This window comes from Dromaius novaehollandiae, chromosome Z, assembly GCF_036370855.1.
Source record: "Dromaius novaehollandiae isolate bDroNov1 chromosome Z, bDroNov1.hap1, whole genome shotgun sequence".
Classification (NCBI taxonomy): Eukaryota; Metazoa; Chordata; class Aves; order Casuariiformes; family Dromaiidae; genus Dromaius; species Dromaius novaehollandiae.
The window spans coordinates 65938681-65960538 of record NC_088132.1 but is presented as its reverse complement, the minus strand read 5'-3'; the positions used below and the strand labels follow the sequence as shown (position 1 = coordinate 65960538).

The following is a 21858-nucleotide window of genomic DNA, read 5'->3' as shown; positions in this document are numbered from 1 at the left end:
GTGTGTGTGACTTCTGTGTAGAGCTATTGAAGGAGAACGAGAATGTTTGCCTCAAGTGAATTGAATGCTTCAGCTCATACCTGGTATTTGGGGGAAATTATGTCCTGTGTTCTATTCTTCTTGTAAGTTTTTCTGTAAGCTTACAACGGGAGCACTAGGCTCAACTTACCCAGCCTATTTTTGTTTTATATTTCCCTGTTGCATACTTCTGATTTTCAAGAAACTGGTAATGAAGGCGTTTTCGTAATATATGCTGGAATTAGAGAAAGCAAGCAACTTTGAGTTAACTTCTCTGTCTTTTCTCCCAGGTATCTGAATATTATGAATCTGAGAGTCTTTTCTGTAGATAGATAGTTCTTCATCGGTTCCGTCTTTTCAGTGTGCCTGACCATAGTTTCAAAAGTCAGCGGAATTCTATCAGCTCTGGTTCTAGTAACTGTGAATTGTTACGGATTCTTCAGTGAAGGAAAGCTCTTTTCAATCTTTCTCACAAAAAATCATTAGACAAGCATAGTTTACTCTCTTGTTCTCTTCATTGCAAGGCTGACTTCTTTCTCTTAGAACAACACTCTTTCTTGTGTGTTTTATTAAAAACAAAAAAAACCCCACTCAAACTGTGCAATAGGATTGCTTTTTACTGTAAGTGATGCACAGCCTGCAGTCCATATGTGGAGCGCTTGTTGACATGGCTAAGCTACGAGCGAGATAAATAGACTGAGGCCTTGCATAAGGCTGTGACACTGTTTTCTGTCAAAAGGGAACATTTATTACTGTATCCTTTTATGAAGAGACCGTCATTGTGCAGCAAGCGTGTGATGCACTTGAAAACTCTGTTCAGGACAGCGGAGCTGCTCACCACATCAAACACTGCTGGGGTGACAGCTATCTTCAAGGGAGAGATTATCCAGAATCCAAGATCTACGAATTTCATCACTTCTTATTTGAAGTGGACTGCACATTTCCTTGACCTTGCTTCTGTTAATAAAATCACATGGTGTCGTATTAAGAGGAGCTTTAAAAATCCATCCGTAGTCTCTCAAAGAGCAGAAAGGACAGAAAATAACAGATCTAGTTATATTATGTTATTTGACTGTATTTATGGGAGGCATCTGTCCGAGGCAAAAAGGGTTGATAGAAAAATGATAAAGACAGGAGAATTTTTGCAGAATTGGGACTGTGCACGCAGCAGTATGTTATCAACTTCTGCTTGGAGATGAGTTCAGAGCAGAGAGGGAAGACTATCAGACCAGGAGTTCGGGACTGCAGGGGGGCTACTATGTGCTGGGGGAGCTGTGACACAAAGCAGCACAGGAGATCTTTCTGTGTAGAGTCAGATGATCCAGGATAATTGGACACTGGTCTGCCACCGTCGGCATTGGTGGCACACAATGCAATACAAATAAGCACAAACTTGCAAGTCGAGCAAAACTCAAGCTTCTGACTGTGCCTGGTAGGAATTTCAAAACTGGAGCTCTTCAGTGGAGTCAAGGAAAATTATGAATTATTATGTTAAGAAACATACTCATCAAAGAGAAAAATTTAGGCAGACCACCACACAAGTAGTTAGACACAATAGAAACATCATTCAGTTTACACTCCGGTTCTCCCTGTGATGAGATCGCCTGTGTTGGAACTTTAAATTGAAACCAAATGGACATTACTCTTAAAAAGTAGTATTTTATAAAGGTGGATTGTACCCCATCAAGTTTGTCTTGAATATGTATGCCAAAAACAGCAGCTGATAGTATATTTTGCAAAACCAGCAATACTAGCGTTTTCCAGAGGTTGGGTTTATTTTTTTTTATCTTTTATTTTTATCTCTCTCCAAATAAGGAAGATAGCTGTATATAGCTGTTAAATTGTTTTTTCTTTGAAGATTACCTACATATATGTGTCTTCAGGACAGTCTGCAGATACAATCCACGGTAGAACCAAAATCTTAGTCTGTTGTTAGTGTATTGTTTGGTACCAAGTTGCAGCCACTCTTTGGTTATATCTGTGTTTAGGATATGGAGTTTTTGAATTTTGTTTTGGAATTTGTTATGGATTTTTTTTCTCTCTTTAAATATTTATTGTTTTATTTCATGTCATGTCAGTAAAGACACCTTAATAAGCACTACAACTACTGGTGTATTACATAGTCATTGCACTGCTAAATAGTTTTTAAAATCATTGCGGACTGCTTATTACTGATCAAAACACAGTAGCTTTTCTCCTGAGTTGTGTGTTGCCTCTTCGGACCAATGAAATGTTTTGATGTAAAGACGTATTTCTACAGTAGCTTTTCTTGGAATCAATAAATTTTCAAAACATTCTGATTTTAATGGAGATAGTACATTTTGGCCAACTTCTTTTTAAACAGTATGCTGCCATCACTATACTTCTTGCTTTTAAGCATCAGCACCACTGCTGCAGGCAAACACAGTTCCTTACCCAGCTGTGTTTCCCCCAAGTGCATGACCTATAGTTTGTTTTTTTTCTGTTTTGAGAAGCAGCAGTAGCTTATCTCTGCAATGCCTTCGAAGTTTGTCAGTCAAACCTCTCTTGCAATAACTCACCTTAGCTTTTGAGGTTTTTAGCCTTGCATTCAAAGGCTCCTAGTTTTTCGATGATGATAAAGGCTTTGGGGTGTGCAGAGAAGCATCTATGAGAATTAAGACTTTTCCAGTCTTTGTATCTATTCATCACTTCCTGTGATTGTAGGGAGCTGGACCAGACGATTCAAGAGGTCCTTTTTACTTTCATATTCCTATTTCACTGGCCACCTTTGTTTAAAAAAAAATATTAAAGAATAAATACATGAAAAGAAGAAGTAAAAAAAGAAAAACCCACACCATAAAATATAAAACATATTCTGACAACAGCTGAGAATTCAGCCCTTCAGCATGAATTCTGATTTTGTTTTCTGCTATGGGACACTTTGCCAGTTATTAGCTTTGTCATGGTGTAATTTCCCAGAAATAATTCGCATTGGCCTCTGCTCTCCACTTCTGCAGCCTGTGCGGTATGACGTTGCGGCTGAACTTTATTTGACTTCATGAAGTTCCATGGCTTTGTATACAATGTGGGAGACTGATTAAGGAGCTGACTAATAAAATCTGAGCCGTATCACATACTAATCACCATAGTATTATGTAAAGATGATCTATAAGGATACATAACGAAGTATTGTAAAAATAAACACTGAACTCATGCCTGAAAAAGACCTTTAATTAATAGGGTGTATATGATATAGTTTATTTAAAAAACAAGTATTTGAGTAATCATATGTTGCATTCTTTCATGATACATTCAGTTTCACTCTGCTTCATGCGCATCCCGTTTAATCCCAGTAAAGCAGGAGATATTTTTGTAACTAGCGGGGTGCTATCCAGCTACTCTCTTGCTTTCTTCATTTCCCATGTTTTAGAAGGATGCACATATGTTTTCCCAGAGCTGCGTTGTGTAACTGTCTACTGTAATGGTTCATGTTAACTTCAAAAGGTAAATAGGAGATGCTCATTTATAACATAGATTAAGGTTAGCATTAAGCTAAAGTACGGCTCAGGATACAACAGGAATAATAATTAAGTTATTTTCTAGGTGCAGAAAGGTTGGCAGTACAGAGCAGAAGGTTAGGGTTGGCAGGAGAACGTGGTTCATAATTTTTTCGCAGGCATATATTGATGGCAGGCTAGATTTCTTAAGTCAAGTAGGGAAACAGGCTCTGATCATTTCTGCAAATTAAAGTTTCAGTAATATTCAATTCTAAGTGTTAAATTCTGTGTATGGATTGGCTTTTTTTTTTTTACTTACGGCATAGTTATGGCATTGGAAGTAGGGCTAGCATTTGGGCAGGTTTAAAGGCTTTATATCTTGTTGGGTCTTGGACAACCCACAAATCTACAATGAAGCCAACGAACTCCAGCGAAGAGGAAGGTAATATAGTAATTTCTGGTTAAGTATGAGGAGTATAAGCTAAATAAAAGCTAGGATTAAATTTGCTTTAGGCACAGTCGGCATAGATTTAGGTTTGCATTTAGAATGAGAGGAGCTTATTTTGTTTGGTTTAGGTTTTTTGTTTGGATGGCACAACAGCGATAAAGCTAATTTTAGGGCTAGAAAAAGTGAAATAAAGTTGTGCATATTAAGTTCTAAAAGTGGACTGAGTGTAAAAGAGTAAAGAGTGATAGTTTTCTGGTGTAAACAGATGTTTGTGTTGGAGTTAAGTTTGGGATTGGGAAAAGCAGGAGCTTCAGAGCCCAGATTACTGCTGAGCAGTGTAAAGCTCATGGAGTAAGCTCAAATACTCATGCTGACAGAGACAAAATTGCTTATTTTTAACTTTAACTCTAGGTTATGCCAATAGCAAGGGTTAGGGTTGGAGTAAGTCTTAGACTTTGGAACAGCTGAACAGCTAGTGCTCAATCACTCTTCTCTCTCTCTCTTTTTTCTTTTTTTTCTTTTTTCTTTTTTCTTTTTTTTCTTTTTTTTCTTTTTTTTCTTTTTTTTCTTTTTTTCTTTTTTTCTTTTTTCCTTTTTTTTCCTTTTTTTCCTTTTTTTTCCTTTTTTTCCTTTTTTTTCCTTTTTTTCCTTTTTTTTCCTTTTTTTCCTTTTTTTTTCCTTTTTTTTCCTTTTTTTTTCTTTTTTTTCTTTTTTTTCCTTTTTTTTCCTTTTTTTCCTTTTTTTCCTTTTTTTTCTTTTTTTTCTTTTTTTTTCCTTTTTTTTCCTTTTTTTTCCTTTTTTTTCCTTTTTTTTCCTTTTTTTTCCTTTTTTTTCCTTTTTTTTCCTTTTTTTTCCTTTTTTTTCCTTTTTTTTCCTTTTTTTCCCTTTTTTTCCTTTTTTTTCCTTTTTTTCCTTTTTTTTCCTTTTTTTTCCTTTTTTTTCCTTTTTTTCCTTTTTTTTCCTTTTTTTCCTTTTTTTTCCTTTTTTTCCTTTTTTTTCCTTTTTTTCCTCCTTTTTTTCCTTTTTTTTCCTTTTTTTTCCTTTTTTTCCTTTTTTTTCCTTTTTTTTCCTTTTTTTTCCTTTTTTTTCCTTTTTTTCCTTTTTTCCTTTTTTTTCCTTTTTTTCCTTTTTTTTTCCTTTTTTTTCCTTTTTTCCTTTTTTTTTCCTTTTTTTCCTTTTTTCCTTTTTTTCCTTTTTTTTCCTTTTTTTTCTTTTTTTTATTTTTTCCTTTTTTTTCCTTTTTTTCCTTTTTTCCTTTTTTTTCCTTTTTTCTTTTTTTTTTCTCTTTTTTTTCTCTTTTTTTCTCTTTTTTTCTCTTTTTTTCTCTTTTTTTCTCTTTTTTTCTCTTTTTTTCTCTTTTTTTCTCTTTTTTTTCTCTTTTTTTTCTCTTTTTTTTCTCTTTTTTTTCTCTTTTTTTTCTCTTTTTTTTCTCTTTTTTTTCTCTTTTTTTTCTCTTTTTTTTCTCTTTTTTTTCTCTTTTTTTTCTCTTTTTTTTCTCTTTTTTTTCTCTTTTTTTTCTCTTTTTTTTCTCTTTTTTTTCTCTTTTTTTTCTCTTTTTTTTCTCTTTTTTTTCTCTTTTTTTTCTCTTTTTTTTCTCTTTTTTTTCTCTTTTTTTTTCTCTTTTTTTTCTCTTTTTTTTCTCTTTTTTTTCTCTTTTTTTTCTCTTTTTTTTCTCTTTTTTTTCTCTTTTTTTTTTCTTTTTTTAAGTGGTGGTGGGGAGAGTCTTTCAAGAGCCCCAGGCCTTGGCTGAAAGGGTGGCAGTGGGAGATAACAGCTTGTATCAAGTTTCTTGATGCCAAGCTCCACTTTTGGAGTTGCAGGTAGACTTGGGCCAGACCCAAGGTTAGAGTTTGGTCTGGGGCAGCAGGAGCTCAAAGCGCTCGTCTGTTGCTGGCCGCTGGCCGGCCTGCCAGGATAGCAGGGAGGCTGGTGTCTGCAGAAGTTGCATCTTTATGGTGGTGTGAGAGAGAACAATGATGCTTTAAAGTCATATTTTGGCACACAGATCCAGATTTATATGTAACGCACATTCTTATCATCATAGTTCCCTATATCAGGGTTGTAATTGCCTTTTAATGTATAGGCCCATCTCAAGAACCTCTCAGTCGAAACTCTAGTGTTAACCGCAGACTTCTAACATACCTCTGTCTCCAGCTACCTAATCATGTTTAACATCATGTTAATTAAAGACATTTTCTCTCAAGTTAGTTTGCTAGGGTGCCTTTCCCTACTGTAGGTATAGTTGAAGGAGGTGGAAGCTTTCTGGTTTCTGGTTCCCGCAGAGCAAATGCCGTTCCCAGGCAGACTTGGGAGAGGGCCTGAGGGAAGGGCTGCCACATCAGTCCCCTCGGCAGCGGAAGCACGAGTTGGGAATCTTTAATTCACATCAACCATTTGTTAATTGAGTGTACAAATGTGGGCAAGAAAATGATTATGGCTCAACTATTTGAGGAGTGAGATCATCACAGAGAAGTTTCCTGGTGCTTCTTATTTTCACTCTGTCTGTATAAACAATGAGCTTTAGACTTCAAGATAACCCGTTGCTGCAGGACGATCCCAGCACAGTCCAGACAATTACAGCGAGTTACGTGGCAAGGTAGGGTGACGTAGGGGTATTTCCAAGATCCTTTAAGGTCATTCTTTTAAATAGCAGCTGTCTTCCTGTGTGGATTCTGAATTATATTTGCCTTTTGGGAAAGATAGAAAATACATGTGAATACTTACAAATGTGTGCAGTGCAGTATTCGGCTTGAAACTTAATGTCTGAAACTGAAACAGCTTTACAGCATTCCACATGCCCTTATGCTGTCCTTTCTTTTTTATTCCTTTTTTGTTTCTATGAAAATGGTTAGCCCTTTCTCTCTCCTATTAGCCCAGGTAGCATTTGATTGCTGTATACTGCTCTGTAGTGCTTAAGAAGGGGAGAGACTGTAACACCTTGTCTTCCCTCTGTCAGTGACTTCACCGGCTCCAGCCCTATGTGTCATTGCAAGTGTTTGCTAGTTGTATGGTCTACCAGCATGCGTCCTAAGGAGGAGTTTCTAGTGAGCTCTGGTTGTTTGGTCCTGAGCAATGTTGGTTCTGGTTTTCACTGTGCAGAAAAAGTATGAGGTCAGAGGCATCCTTGCAGCGATTGTAGCATACACTATTTTTATAGAGAAGTATTTATATGAGCCTGAATTGCAGGTTTAGAGAAGCTAAAAGTGCACAAAACTTGTTTCTGTTGCCTGCGTAATCACTATTTTTCAACAAGGTAATTAAGAAGGAGGTAGATATTTTTAAAATATTTGTATGCAAAGAAAATAGAATGTGAATTTTCTCCTAACTGAACTGGTAAAATGGAATAATATTATTTGTATTCTTAAGTTTGTGTTTAATTGAGAAGAAATAAACTAAAAAAAAATGCAGATAGTATTTTCCTTAGGGCAAAGCTGAAAAGGATTCAAACTCTTGCTTGTCATCTAAAACTATGTATTTTTATTGAGCCCATTTTATTCAAACTAATTTTATTTATTTTAAATTGCAGCAATGAAATTGGATGATCCCTGGAAACTTAGTGGGATATATAGCAATTACTTTGAAACATAATCATGTTATAAAATGTGTTGTTATTATGGTGCAATGTGTTTACATTAACATTTACATTAATTAAGTTTTAGGGGATGCAAATTGAGCTTTTAGCAATCTTTCTAATCAAACTCCATATTCCATACTGAGGTTCCATTGCTTGTCCTTTTATAGTCTACTACCAGAGATTTTGCTGCATAAGCAGAAATTCCTACTTTCTCCTGTTGGAGAAAATACCCACAATTCCTGCTTTCTAATCAGCCAGTTCACTTTTTTGGTATCTGTTGAGGGTCTCATGTTCTTGGTCATGTTTCGCTTTACCCACATGTCACTCTGTGTAAAATTGCACAGAGTTATCTTTCTCTTCTAGTCCTACACTGTCCTAAACTGTCCAGTGGTCTCAGCCTCTTAGAGAGTTATGCTGAAACACAGGTATTGTTAAGCAGTATTCCCATGGGGCGAGTTAGATGTTTTTTAAATTTTCTGAGATTAGAGATTGAGAACGGTGTTTTGAGGAGTGGATATTGGAGTGGGAGCCTCATGGCAGGCCAAGGAATGACTCATAGAAAGCGAATCACTTCATGGCATATGCAGAAATTTTCCTAAGTCTTAAAGATCTTGTTCAAGGTGCAGCAGTCTGCAGTCACCTGCCATATTTTCTTTCTGACTCAGTGTTTTCAAGGTGTGGTAGGGTTGAAAGTCAGACAGAAGTGCTTTGCTGTTGCTGAGTAGATCCTGTAGGAAATGCTTTTTTATCAGTTAAAAGAATAACTTAAAAGGAATCAGTTAACTGTTACCTGGCAGGAGAATAAAAAATGTCGTCTTTCAATTCACAATGTATGTATCTGATTTTTTTTTATGTATTAGTATATATCAATACTTTTGCTGTATCCCTTCTGACATTTTGGCTTGAGATCACAATAGCAACAGTATATATATTTGAGCTGGTCTAGTCCCTGGAGGATTCTGTGCCAAAGTTGCCCCTTACCTACTGAATCCAGTATATTAACATCTAAGTAAAGCTCACCTTCTGGACAGTTCTGGAGAGAACCCTTAGGTGCTTTATCTTTGGAAAGCCTCTTTACCTGTTACCTTCAGTTTGCTTTGTAACATTGCCAATGGTCCTTTCCAGTGTCATTAAAAAACTAATGAAGTTCCTGTTATTTTAGGTTGTTGGTTGGTTCACCCTGGAGTGGCTATCCAGCTAATAGAACTGGAGATATCTATGCATGTCCTGTTGGTACATCCAAAACCACATGCAAAAAATTGAATTTACAAGGTAAGTTGTAATGAGTAATGTCTCACTATAATTGTTCAGCTTTTCCTCATTTTTGTACCAGGCCAATATGTCAAAAGAACAATGAGCAAGTAGCAAGACCAATAACAAAAATGGGTGTCAGCAGAGATTGTGTGAATGTCACACTGGAATTCAGAGGAATTTCACTTTCGTTGACAAGATCACCATTCCTTGGTCTTAGGCCCCTTCAAGAATAAAACATGGATATCACTGTATTTTATAAGGCCATTTCTAATGATCTTCTCTCTCCTTGCAATTATATTTTTTGAGTTCTAAAATTGATTGCACATAATTGCTTTTTACAGCTGCCCATGTGACACTCACATGAACTTTTTTGTCTTTTTGCCATTTGTTTCACACATTGCTGAGGTGGATTTGATTTCTGGAATCAGCTTATTCTAGAACTGTATTATCATTACTACTATTTGCTATATAGCTTTCTGAGAAAACTTTTTGTTCTGCCTCTGTCAGTTCTCTCATCTTTCTTAGTCATTTGTATCAGCCCTATTATTAACATTGTAAGTAGTAGTAATATTTATAATATATTTACATTAAACTTGCGGGTTCTCATTACCTTCTCATTTTGAATTGCACTTACTTAGTCAACATATTATATGAAGCCATTTCTGCCTCTGTGTGCTTATGGATTAAGTTTCGAATGAGATTCACTTTTCAATGCAGTAAAAATACAGAATGACAGAGGACAGTAATTAGATTTTTTTTTTCTCTGAACATAATACAGTATGTTGAGATGCCTACTGTAACTTTATTCATGGTGCAAAGCATTTCTGGCATCCACAGGTCCTTTAACATTTTTGTCTAAAGCTTAATACTGAATCAGAGGAATTTGATGTCCTGTGGATTGTAACAGTAGCCACCCAACTGTAGCTACTCAACCAACCAAAAATCCTTACAGGAAGAAATTGTCTTCTTTTCCATTCTGTTGCCTTAACTCTTGAGGGAAGGCACTCTAAATGGCATTTTCTCCCATACTTAATTAACATCTATGAATTAACATGAATTAACATTCATGTTTAGCAAATTTTTCACACAGCTGAGCTTTCTCTTTCCACAAAATTTTATACAGGCCTTTGGAAGAAGGATCTTAGATCCTGAGAAAAAAAGTTTTAGAAAAACTTCAGTAAGTTGCTTGTGCATCTTATTTACTATCGTGTCATTATTTAATCTCTTTTTATTTTAGCTTTAACAACCATTCCAAATGTGACTGAGATAAAGGAAGAAATGAACCTTGGCTTGACTCTGATACAGAACTCAAAAACGGGAGGATTTCTGGTGCGTGTCAGTGATATATTCAATAAACACAGAAATTTCTGTGGAGAATGAAGAAACTGTAATTCTACACACTTTTTAATTAAGTCCAAATTGAATATATTTCATTATGCAGCATAAATTAATACATATTTTGCATATTTTAAAATATTTCATCCAGCTATCATTACCTAGGTTACAAAATCAGGAAAACTAGGAATTGTCTCCTTCTTCATTTGTCCAAAGATCCCATGGAAGAAACCTACCAAACATATAATTAAAGATTCTGTAATATAGGTTAGACGACATAGACAGGAATATTTCCATCATGGATAGATGTAAACTGGTCTTGTGCTCTCAAAACGCGTTATGGGATCTTTCCTCCACTTTGAACAGTATAGCTGGTAAAGCACTTACCCAGTAACTGTTCTCCTGAGATGTCGGAGTTTCCAGTCCCATGAAATTGCCTTTTACTTTACCAGTGTAGTTTATTTGGTCAGTGAGCTGGAGATGGATGTGTTGTCTATGCATACATTCTGCAAACCAGTCTCTTTGGAGCCTGTAAAACTGAGATTTCATGACTGAAAGGAAGTTAAGGCCTGTTCAACACACATGAAGACTCTTGGGATGCAGGTGTATTCCAATTTACAGTGCACACATTGTAGGCATGTGCAGTAACTAAGTGAAACGGTAAACGGCAGTTTTGAGACTCTAGCCTCTATTGGCTCACTTTAAATGTTTTATTTTTTCTGCTGCATCTTGCTAGTAATCATGCACGTATTCAACTATTTATCTTCACTATCATATACCCCAGTTCACTGAAGTACTTAAAAGTAGGTATAACTCCAGGCTTTTCAGCAGCTCTCCTGAAGTCAGTAAGGTAAATCATAAGTTTAAATTGCAGCAACAGCACTTCTCTTGATTGCTGGCTTGAGAAGATATTGATTAAAAATCTGATTATGTCTCTTGGGTGATGCCTTTAATTACTGCTAATACTGTCCAGTGCATTCCCACTTGAGTCAGTATTAGTAATTGCAGTAATTTTAGAATATCTTATGCAGAAAAATTTACATTTTCATGTTATGCTTGAACTTCTTTCAGTTAAAAAGGCTTTCCTGATCCATACAGTGTTGTCTGACTACCTAAATAGCATAAAGACACACACACACACACACACACACACACACACACACACACACACACACACAAAAAAAATTGAATGTTGACCTGAACGGTTAGCCACTTCTTTGGTGAGGTGCATTCTTTTTGACAGAAGGAGAAACTGGTGCTTATCTGTGACTCAGCAACAAAGGATATCAGAAGTCCCATGTCTTAGTGTGGCTTGACTTGGACAATAGCAGAGATTGTCTTTGATTACAATTGCAAGTCCCTCAGCCAGGACTTCACTCCGAGACTCTGTCTCAGCTGCAGCTTTCTGCTATGAGAGGGTCTTCGCGTTACACCTGGGGCTTCTTTGCCCCTGCTCGCTGTGCTGCTTCCCCGTCCTGCTGCTGCTCTCGGCATGACCAGCTTCCCGCAGCTCTGCCCAGGCTGTTCTCCATGCCCGTGTTCTCCAAGGCATCCGGGCTGTTGGGTTTGAGTGTAACCCTGCCTGGTGCACCTGCGTGTTAGCTGGTGGATCCTGCTGTTTCAGCTGTTTCGTTCAGCATGATTGTTTCTCACAGGTATCCTAGGCAAAGAGTGGTCATTTACACATGCACGTTTCAATTTTCTGAGGCCTATTTAGTCCTGTTGGAACGTTGTTTTAGAATTTCACTCCTCTGATGGTTAACAGCTTTTTTTTTTTTTCCTTCCTAGTCTAAGTTTCTATCAGTTTGTTCTTGTGGCAGTGTTGTTCCTTCAGCTGAAATAGCTCCCATCTCTCTAAGGTGTAAAATCTCCCTTCTCTGTTTAATACACACAATCATTTTCTTTCATTCTGTGTTTTGGTAGGCAATCCCGCAGTTTTTTCTCCAAAATACACTTTTTAAAATTTACCTTTATTGAACATGACTGACCAGATGTATGTTGTATTCCACATGAGAGTCATGCGATTACACAGTGGATTTAGTATTTCCCTTTCTCAACTGGAAGTGTTTCTTGATGTATATCTTCAGGCCATATATCCTTTGTATGCTGGCTGCCTGCTGATGGTCACCCTGTAATCAGCCAGTGCCCGTCCACTTGCATCTCAGTCTTTTCCACCCACTGAGCTCCCAGGATACATCCACAATTCTTAAAAGCAGTCCTTAAGGGCAGGTCCATGCCCCTGTCTAATATGCTGGTTTTCAAGTTCATCAGTTCTTAATATGTGATTTCCTGGTTTTCTCCTGTATTACTGATGACTCTTAAATTTCTCAGTGTAACAATCCTAGAAGTAGAACATTTTACTTTTTTTTCCCTCTCTAATGAAATTCAGCAAAGCTTATGAGAACATTTCTATTCATTTGTTCTGAGATCATTAACATCACAAATTTGAGTTACTGTTAATACAGGATAAAACTGGAAAAACAGGCACATGAGATCCATAAATAAATAATAGTAGCTCTCCTCCAGGTTCATAGTTACCAGTATAACTACTTCTTTGTGACCTCCCACCCCTGTAAAAAGCTATATTTTCCAGTAAAACTAATCATGTCCCATGTGGTAACCTGTAGAGCACTGACTTGGAGATCAGATAACTTAGGTATACTGCTTTCCGCTTTTCTAGAAATTGTCGTCTTGACAAATATATTAGGATAGTTTGATGAGATCTGGATTTGGTAAACCTACGCTACATTTAGCTCATTTTCCATTTGCTTCTGCCTTTAATTACTTGTTTTTTCAGTACTTTTGAGAAAAGGATGAGAATGCTGTTCACTTTCTCTTCACTTTCTAAATAGAGATGGTGCATCTTCTATTTTCCAGGTTCTCCTGACTTGACAGGGGAATGAGAAAGTGTTAGTAATGAAGCTATCGTTTCTTTCAGAACTGTGGGACGGAGGTTATGTATTTTTTCCTTGAGTACCTATCAATACTTCATGTGATTTTCTTAAAAAAAAGAAAAAAAAATCCCCCGAATAACCACATAACAAAATAGTGTCTCAGTATTTGTCTTTTCTCCTCTAGGTATTTTTTGTAAAAATCCTTCTAATATCAGATATTTGAATTCTGAGGAGGTTTCACAATATGGCTAACTGTGTAAAGAGATAATACTGCACTCTTCCGCTTCCCAACCACGTTTCCTTTCATGAGATCTAGCTGTCATGAAACCACATGGTTGATCCAGCAGAAAACTTTTTTTTTTGTTTGTAGTCATTATTTTCAGCAAGAATCATGATTGTTTTTCCGAGAAGCAAAGAAACCTGTGGCTGAGGGGAATGTGGGCTGGGGGAAAACTTCTAGCTGCAGCCTGCTGTTGCGTAGGATTGTGCATACTGGGAGGCTGAGAGGTGAAGAAATTTAACTTACAAATATTTTGACAAAGTTCACTTCCTTTGGGAAGAAGCTTCTCAAATTAATACTTCCATGTATGTGTGCATTGTTCACAAATAGTTTTGGTCCTGTCATGTTGGTCATAGTAATAGGACATATTGCAATCTTACCTCTGCATGTTCAGACCTAAATGCGCTCGCTTGTGGGTATGATGCCACCTCCTGGTTAGTGGGAGTACTTATTTTCATACATATAAGCAGAGTGCAAATACCAAAACTAGTTTTAATCCAATAGTTTGTAAAGCAGATGAACTAAAGTAACAGATTCCTTGCAAACTTATCACACTCTCTAGAAGTCATAGCTGTGCATAGCTTGGAGGAAATAGTTTGCAGAAGGAAGTGGAAGGATGATCAGGAATAGAGAATCTTTTTTATGAGAAATCAAAGTATGATACTGTCACTGGGATAGCAAGGGACTTGTACCAATAACCCAAGAGGGCTCATCCCATCTTATATTCTCATAGTCCTACTTATTATGGTTTTGTATGTGGATACAGTGAGACACGTATTTGTTATTTTTATAGCTTCTTTTTGTTGTTATTTTTAAAGACTTGTGGTCCCTTGTGGGCACAGCAGTGTGGAAGCCAATACTATGCAACAGGAGTCTGTTCTGAAATCAGTCCAAGTTTCCAGATCCTAAGAAGCTTTTCTCCTGCTGTTCAAAGTAAGGCAACATGTGCAAAACAGATTCAATAAAAAAACAGATCAAAAAAAATCAAGATACGTTGTGTTGGGGACACTTACGTGGGCATTTTTTAAAACGTGTATGTACAGAGAGCAAAATCCGATAAGGATTGACAGATTCTGCTCTAATGCTGATATGAATCTGGGCTCACTCTGAATTCAGAGGCATTGCACTAGAGCAGTGAAAGTGAAAACAAGCTAAAAATCTGCATATGCTTTTATTGAGTTCATTCTGGCAAAACCTTCCTGTTCTGAAGTGTTGGCCTATATAAGACCCAAGCATGCACTTACGGATTTAGTCCAAGAGTTGTAAGTAAATTGAGACTGAAAGTACATTTAATATGTGTTTCTTATTTTGGTTTTAGAATGTTCCTCTGTCATAGATGTTGTGGTGGTTTGTGATGAGTCAAACAGCATTTATCCCTGGGACGCAGTGAGTGCGTTTTTGAAAAAGTTTGTACAGGGCTTAGATATCGGCCCTACCAAAACCCAGGTAAGTCAAAGACATCTTTGAGAAAGACAAAGAAAAAGGAAAAAAAGCAATGGGTTTTATTAGCAAATTCTGCAATTTTAAAGGAAACCGAGTATGCTTTAGCATAACTATAGTATCTCCCTCAAGACTGGTTTATGCAGTCATCCTTTATCTTTCAGGACTGGGGCTTCTAGCTCACAACTAATGTATTCCAAAAGGATTTAATAATGTGATGTAGAACACTGATCAGCTGATAGAGAAATCTAGGTTATATCTAATGGAGTCAGATCTCCTTCATATATTAGGTATAAGAATCATTAAAATGTAATCTGTGAGGGAGGCATGAATAGTAGAACAGTTTCTCTAGTGAGATTTTCATACAGCTTTTAATTTTCAAGCCCTACATTTTTAGAACAGGAATTTTTCCTGCTTGGTTACTATCTGAACTTTCAGAAGTTCTTTTTTCCTTTTAATTTGATGATGGTAGGGAAAATTTTATTTCCTGTTTTTAAAAATGTTCTGTCTTTGCAGTTGTCCATTTTCCAGAAACAGTTCTGTGAACAAAGACAAGGGCTACTGGAAATCTCTCTCCCCAAGGATGCCTTCCTCACTGGGCTACTTTGGAAGCTAGGTCTTAAAAGCTAGGCTTCCTGCTCAGTGTCATAAGTCCTCTCTGAACCTCAGCTTTAGCATCCTCTTCTCTTTTTTTTTCTTTTGTAGTAAGTGTACATCTTAGCATATTTCTTTAGCATTCACCTGTATTAAAAACAAGCAGGATTTGCAGTTCTATGAAGTAACTAACCATTAGAATTTCCTTAGGCAAGATCAGTATGAGGTGCTGTCAGCTTGTAGAATTTTTGCTATTTTCTGATTTTTCCCAGAGCTCTCAGTATTGTTTTTGTCCATAAATGTTTTTGGAAGTAAGTGGAACAAATGTTTAATGACTACAATTTCAGATTGTTTGCATTAACATATTGTAGTACATAATAAATGACATAATATGCAAGAGTATTTAGCTTTCTTTACATTCCAAACATGTATTAATTGGTTTTGCATGTGTTGAAAGAAAATGATAACCCCACATGCATCTGTAGATCTTTTACTCCGGCCTGATGAATAGTTTAACTCATGATTCTGCATAACAGTAACGTATGATAATCTAACATAATTTCTTTATTGTATAGGTGGGTTTAATTCAATATGGTAATGATCCACGCATAGTGTTCAACTTGAATGAATATAAAGCAAAGGATGACGTTGTTAAAGCAATGGAGGGAACCTATCAGAAGGGAGGAGATTTGACTAATACTTTCAAAGCCATTGACTATGCAAGGTAAAACACATTCATCATTACTGTGGTACTACATAACTTATCCAGCAAGGTGATGAGCACGTCCTGAATTTCATTTGCTGATTCTTGTCCCATTGGGAGTGCAAGTGCTCAGAGCCTCTGAGGAGGTTCGCAGCACCAGGCAGAATCCACCAGGTACATTTACAGTGCCCAGTGCAGAACAGTATAGGGATGCATAAACTAGGCTTGCTGAAAAGCATATCCCATTGGGTTAAATTCTACCCTAATAAAGTAGTTGTGGAACCCAAGGGACTGTCTGAAATGCCTTAACATGACAGTGCACCAAACACTGCCGACAATCTTTTAGGGAAGATACAAAACTGTTGAAAGGAGCAAAGTTTATCCATTGATTCAGGGAGACTGTAACATTTGTATTTGCAAGTCAGGCCTTGGTTGACTGTAGGGAAAATAAAATCTCTTGTCCAGTGCCAGTCTCTCAATGCAGCACTAGCAGTATGAAATATAGGAAGAACTTAAAATGACCTACCATGACTCTGAATACGTATACAAATCAGGTTTGTTCCTCATTAGGAAGATGCTGTTTTGCAGTTGGGTCAAGGACTATACTTTTTTCCTAAATACCAACTGAATCAATGGCCTACTTACGGACAGATTCTTCCTTAAGTGGAACCAAAATTTTTGGTAGTATGAAGAGACCTGTTTTCAGTCTACCTCACCTGTTGTTTGAAGTTAGTGGAGCCAGTTCCTGACTACTCTGGTGTCACAAAAATTTTGATGCTAGATCTGACAAAAAAAACATTTTATTCAGAAATATTTGTACAAAAAATTTGTTTTTCCTAGAATCTACATTTCTACCAGCAATATCCAGCCATACTTGTTTTTATTTTTTCCCCACTTCCTACCTTATCTTTTTGACAGTTCTTTGAGCTGTGCTTTGAGAACAAACTATCAGGAGCACTATTGAAAAATATTATTTAAGATTTTTAACTTAGAAATAAAAAATCACTACGGATGCAGTTTGTTCCAAGTCTATGATGAACACATTTATTTAAATATGTAGGCAGAATTCCATCCCTTATAATTTTACATCTGATACATCTAATATTTTATAACAGACGTTATGCCTTCTCTCCCGAATCGGGGGGACGCCCAACAGCCACGAAAGTAATGGTCGTTGTAACAGATGGTGAATCACATGATGGCTCCAACTTGCAAGCAGTGATAGGTAAATGCAATGAAGACAATATAACCAGATTTGGCATTGCTGTAAGTATTTCTATAATTATGTATGTTATTGCAATTTTGGAAAGGTCATTTTGGTGTATATGCATGAATGTGTGTGTTCTATATATAAGCTGTATATAATGCACGTATTGTTTACACTGGTGAGACTGAAACTAGGTGGAATTCATCTGTATGAACTAGTGGAATATTGGCTCTCTTTAGTTAGCTGAAAAAGCAGAACTAATATACCCTGAGCAACTTCAGGGTTTGCCCTAGTTGTCTTTTACTATTTGAATGGTCCATTGTATAGGAATGTAGTCTGATAAGCAGTTTGGTAATATGAATGAAAGTAACTTTATTTTTATTGTTTTGTAAATATTGAATACAGGTGATACAGAAGGAAATGGAGTAACACCATAGTTTTCTTTTCTTCCTTTTTTGTTCTTTTTTTTCCTCAAGGTTTTGGGTTACTTAATCAGACATGAACTTGATACTAAAAACTTAATCAAAGAAATCAAAGGAATTGCTAGTCATCCAACAGACAAGTATTTCTTTAATGTGTCATCTGAGGCTGCACTGCTAGAAGAAGCAGGAACACTTGGCGAGCGCATTTTTAGCATAGAAGGTAAAATACTCATTGTATCTAAAAAATCAGATCAGATTCTTCCAGCTGAGGATTTAAATTGGCTTCATCTCAGTGTACTACTGTGAAAGTCACGAGTACCTGGAACGGTGGGCTGCTCGCTGCTTACCAAAAGGGCTCTGGTTTTCACAGCCTGTCCCCCGGTTATTCTCCCAGCTAATGAGGCAGATTGGTGGGAATTGTCCCCCAGTTTCTGAAAATGTCAATAAAGTCGTAGGTTTCAGGCATCTTCTGAGGGTTTGTCCATATGCATTCAAATGTGTTTAGACCTACTATCACTGGAGAAGCAAAGGTATCTTTTTTGCTTGTTAGATTCACCTGCATTTCTCTGTTAACACCAAGCAAGTGTAAAAATGAAAAGCAAATCAAAAATTGCCAAGGTACAGTAATGCAATCTGTAGCTTTTACCAGACTCCTTTCCTAGCATTGCCTAGAGTTGTCAGTGTACAACTTGCATGAAGATGCTGAAGAGATAAGTCAATGGCACTTCATCTCCTGAAAGCCAGCTTTTTAAAGTCAAATTTAGACCTTGCTTGGGAGACTTCAGCCCTCTCTGAGAAGCTTTTGTGGTTGCAGCCTTACTCTGCTCAAGGTGAAATCTTCCCCCTCTCTCTCAGCTGCTTTTGTTCTTAACCAGGCCCATGCTGCTAATAAAATCAAGTGGATCATTTGAGCCCCTTCTTCTTCCTGGGTTTTGTTAAGTACTCCTACTGAATTCCTGTTATGTTCTTTACTCGAGTCTCATCTGTTTAAGCATAAGAAAGTTTCCTGCACATCACAGTATTTAAGACCATTACAACAGTTTTTAGAAAGCAAATATGATGATAAACATTCATTTGAAGGTTGTAAATATTCAATTATTGAACTTGTTAACTCCAGTGCATTATTAGTGCTTCCTAGAGAACATGAAAACGCATTAGCCACCATGACAGACAGTACCATGCATGACTGTTACAAGCCATCTTTCCCATCATCATCTGCCTCTTTTGAAGGAACTTTTAGCAAAATATATTACTATTTATCAGATATTAGATTTCCATTGTTTGTAAATGTTGGAAATATTTTAAGAAGAATGGATAGATTTGGTGAAGAGGACAAATTACATATAGTCCTCATATTGCTACTCTCAAAGGCAGCAGAACTGGATCTACTGTATTGTTCTGTAAGGTTAAACATATGCAAATACTTTTTACACCAGGTACAGATCAAGGCGATACATTCCAAATGGAAATGTCACAAGTGGGCTTCAGTGCATATTACTCACAGAAAAAGGTATGTGAATTTAATTATTTAATCATATAAATAGATGTGATTATGTAGACATGAATGCATAGAAATGCAACAAAACAGGACTAATAAAATGATGACCCAGTTTTAAGATTAGTGTCAAATGTCAAGGTTACTATAATTAACATCAGGATAGTGTCAAATTATTATTATTTTATTTTATTTTTACTTCAACACCACAAAAATGACTTCTAATATGTTTGTTGATGGTATATATTTCTGAGAAGGAAAAGATATGCATTAATAAATGAAGCTAAATAATAGTTTCTTTGATTATAATGGTTTTGAGACAAGTTAATCCAAGGAATTCGGTGATTGCTGAGTTCACGTAGCTTGAAAAGCTCCGTTGTTCCAACATGACATTTTGCAGTTGAATAACTCAGAAGAATTGAAACAATATTGTAAAACTGTCTTGTTTCTGGGCACTGACCTGGATGTAAATAAATCAAGTCTGAAAAGAATTTGTCCAGTATTTATAGCATTAATAACATTTGTTTAAAGTACATTTCACTTATATCTGATTTATTATTGTTTCTATTTTTCATGCTAATCAGTTGTAATATTATCTTGACCAAGTAGGCCCTCTCTGTAAAGATCCAACTGTGATTCAAGCAGTTTCCAACTGAAAATATATGAAGTCTTATCCCTTTTTCTCAGCCCTTAAAAATGAGTGAAATAATTTTTAAAAAGTTCTCTATGTTAGTGCAAATTAAAGTTATGATTTACTGAGCACTTGATACTAGGAAAAGGCAAAAATTAAAAATGTTTTAGTGTTTGTTCAGGAAAGTGGTACATCCTGTTTCTATCGCACAATACCTCTGTTAAGTGATGAAAGAATTTTAATAATATGAATTATTTAAATTACATTTATTTTCTGCATGAAGTCAAAGGTTGTCTATATATTCATTTGGATTTTAGATTTAACTGTCCTCTCAATGACATTTCCTTACAATACACGTAGAAGATGAAATTTTATATCTTTTTCTGTCAGCTTTTGTGTACTGTCATTTGCATTTGAACACAAAAACTGAAGCCCACAAAAAGTGGGCTTTCGTTCCTTCTTACTTACCACTTTGACACTTTTCTGAGTATCATGAGTACCTAAAAGACTTATCAAGCCCAACCACAGCGTGGACAGGCTAAGAGATTATCAGTGTTTTAATCCATTTTATCTCGAGTCGTAGTGGCCTAGGAGCTAAAAAAGTCACTTATCTTCTTTCAATAATGTGATAATGCCATTTAATAGGGAAGTAAATTCCAGCACAGAGATGGTAACACTATGAAGAACTCCAGGCAACTGTTTGCATTCATTAGACTACAGCACTGGCTAAAACTCAGTGATGTTATATACCTATGGTAACTTCAGCATCCTCCACACTTTTTCTGAAATAGATAGTTCTAAAACGCTGTTTTTATTTTTTTAAAGGATGTTCTACTGTTGGGTGCTGTTGGGGCTTACGACTGGAGTGGAACAGTAGTTCAGGAGGCTTCAAACAAAGTGACCACCTTTCCAAGTCATGTATTTGAGAAAATTCTACAGGACAGAAATCATAGCTCATATCTAGGTAAAGGGCTGAAATATAAATCTTGAAATGTGTCAGATGTTTATCCAGACAATAAAGAACTTTGAAAATTCTGTTCTAGCCAGATTCCTGTTAAGAACTGATTTGGAAAAACAAGAAGAATTTTGCATCTGAATAGATTTTATGCTGGTCAATAGATCACTAAATGAGACTTCTATTGTGTTTTTTAAAATTCTGCTAATACCAATGTGCTAAGTTGCAAGAATAATTGGGGCCTATGACAAAGACATAAGAAATCATGAGATTTGAAAAGGCTACTTACTATATCATACTGATCATTTTGTGTACCTTTAATTTTAATACTCCTTATTTACTTCCCCAGTTACATGCCGATCAGAAGTTGATTGATTTGGTATCGTTTCATCTGTGCTCTCTCTTTTCTTGACCTTTTCCAGTTCAGTTTATAGTTTTAGGAATATTCCTTCAGTTTAACTGAAGTCTTATTTGTAAGCCCCATTTGTTTTCTAACACGTTTTTGTTAGCCAGTAAAGCAAGACAGTTTGTTTTCTCAGTTTATTTGTCTGCCACATAGTGTGAAATCTTTTCTGCAAACCTACAACCTGCTTGCTCTGGCAGTTCGCCTCTGAATAGTACAACTATATTAAGCAACTTTGGCTTTCTTATCCCTGAAGTTATTTAATGAAATGCTGTTTTCCCCATTAATATGTACTGTTTTCGTACGGCTTAGTAGTACTTCTATCTGATACAATGAAAAAATAAACCCAGCCTAATCAGGACTAGTTCTTTTGCATGTCTGATATCTTTGAATTTTCTTTCTTCCCACTTCTAGAATAACTCCTAAAAGGTCCAATCATTTCCTATCAATACTTCTCCACCAGGAACTTTCTAGAGTTTTGTTCTTAATCTTTTTGGTGCAAACAATGTCATTGCCTTTTCTTACTCCTCAGGGCACTATGTTGCTGTCTCCTCATTTCTCTTCCACCTCCTTCTGTCCCCCCAGGACCTCTCCATACAAGTGGGGAACCCAAGCTAAAAAACTCAGCCCAGCTTGCTAGTGCAGCCCCTATTCAGCTCTGCACCCTCTCACTTCAAATGGTTGTATGCCTTATTAGTGAGGAACCGGTGGCCTAGGTGGCTTAATCTCCTGAATAAAATAAATGTA

General features: G+C 36.4%; 1 protein-coding gene across 1 annotated transcript in view; it reads left to right on the top strand.

Moving 5' to 3' along the window:
• LOC112995762 (integrin alpha-2) overlaps positions 1–21858 on the top strand; it is a 71182-nt gene that overhangs the window by 20969 nt on the left and 28355 nt on the right. The window contains exons 3-11 of the mRNA XM_026120953.2: positions 8661–8770; positions 9990–10081; positions 14080–14194; positions 14580–14707; positions 15871–16019; positions 17114–17264; positions 17682–17847; positions 19064–19137; positions 20579–20717. Of these exons, the coding sequence (XP_025976738.2) occupies positions 8661–8770; positions 9990–10081; positions 14080–14194; positions 14580–14707; positions 15871–16019; positions 17114–17264; positions 17682–17847; positions 19064–19137; positions 20579–20717 (1124 nt within the window). The remainder of the gene's footprint in view (positions 1–8660; positions 8771–9989; positions 10082–14079; positions 14195–14579; positions 14708–15870; positions 16020–17113; positions 17265–17681; positions 17848–19063; positions 19138–20578; positions 20718–21858) is intronic.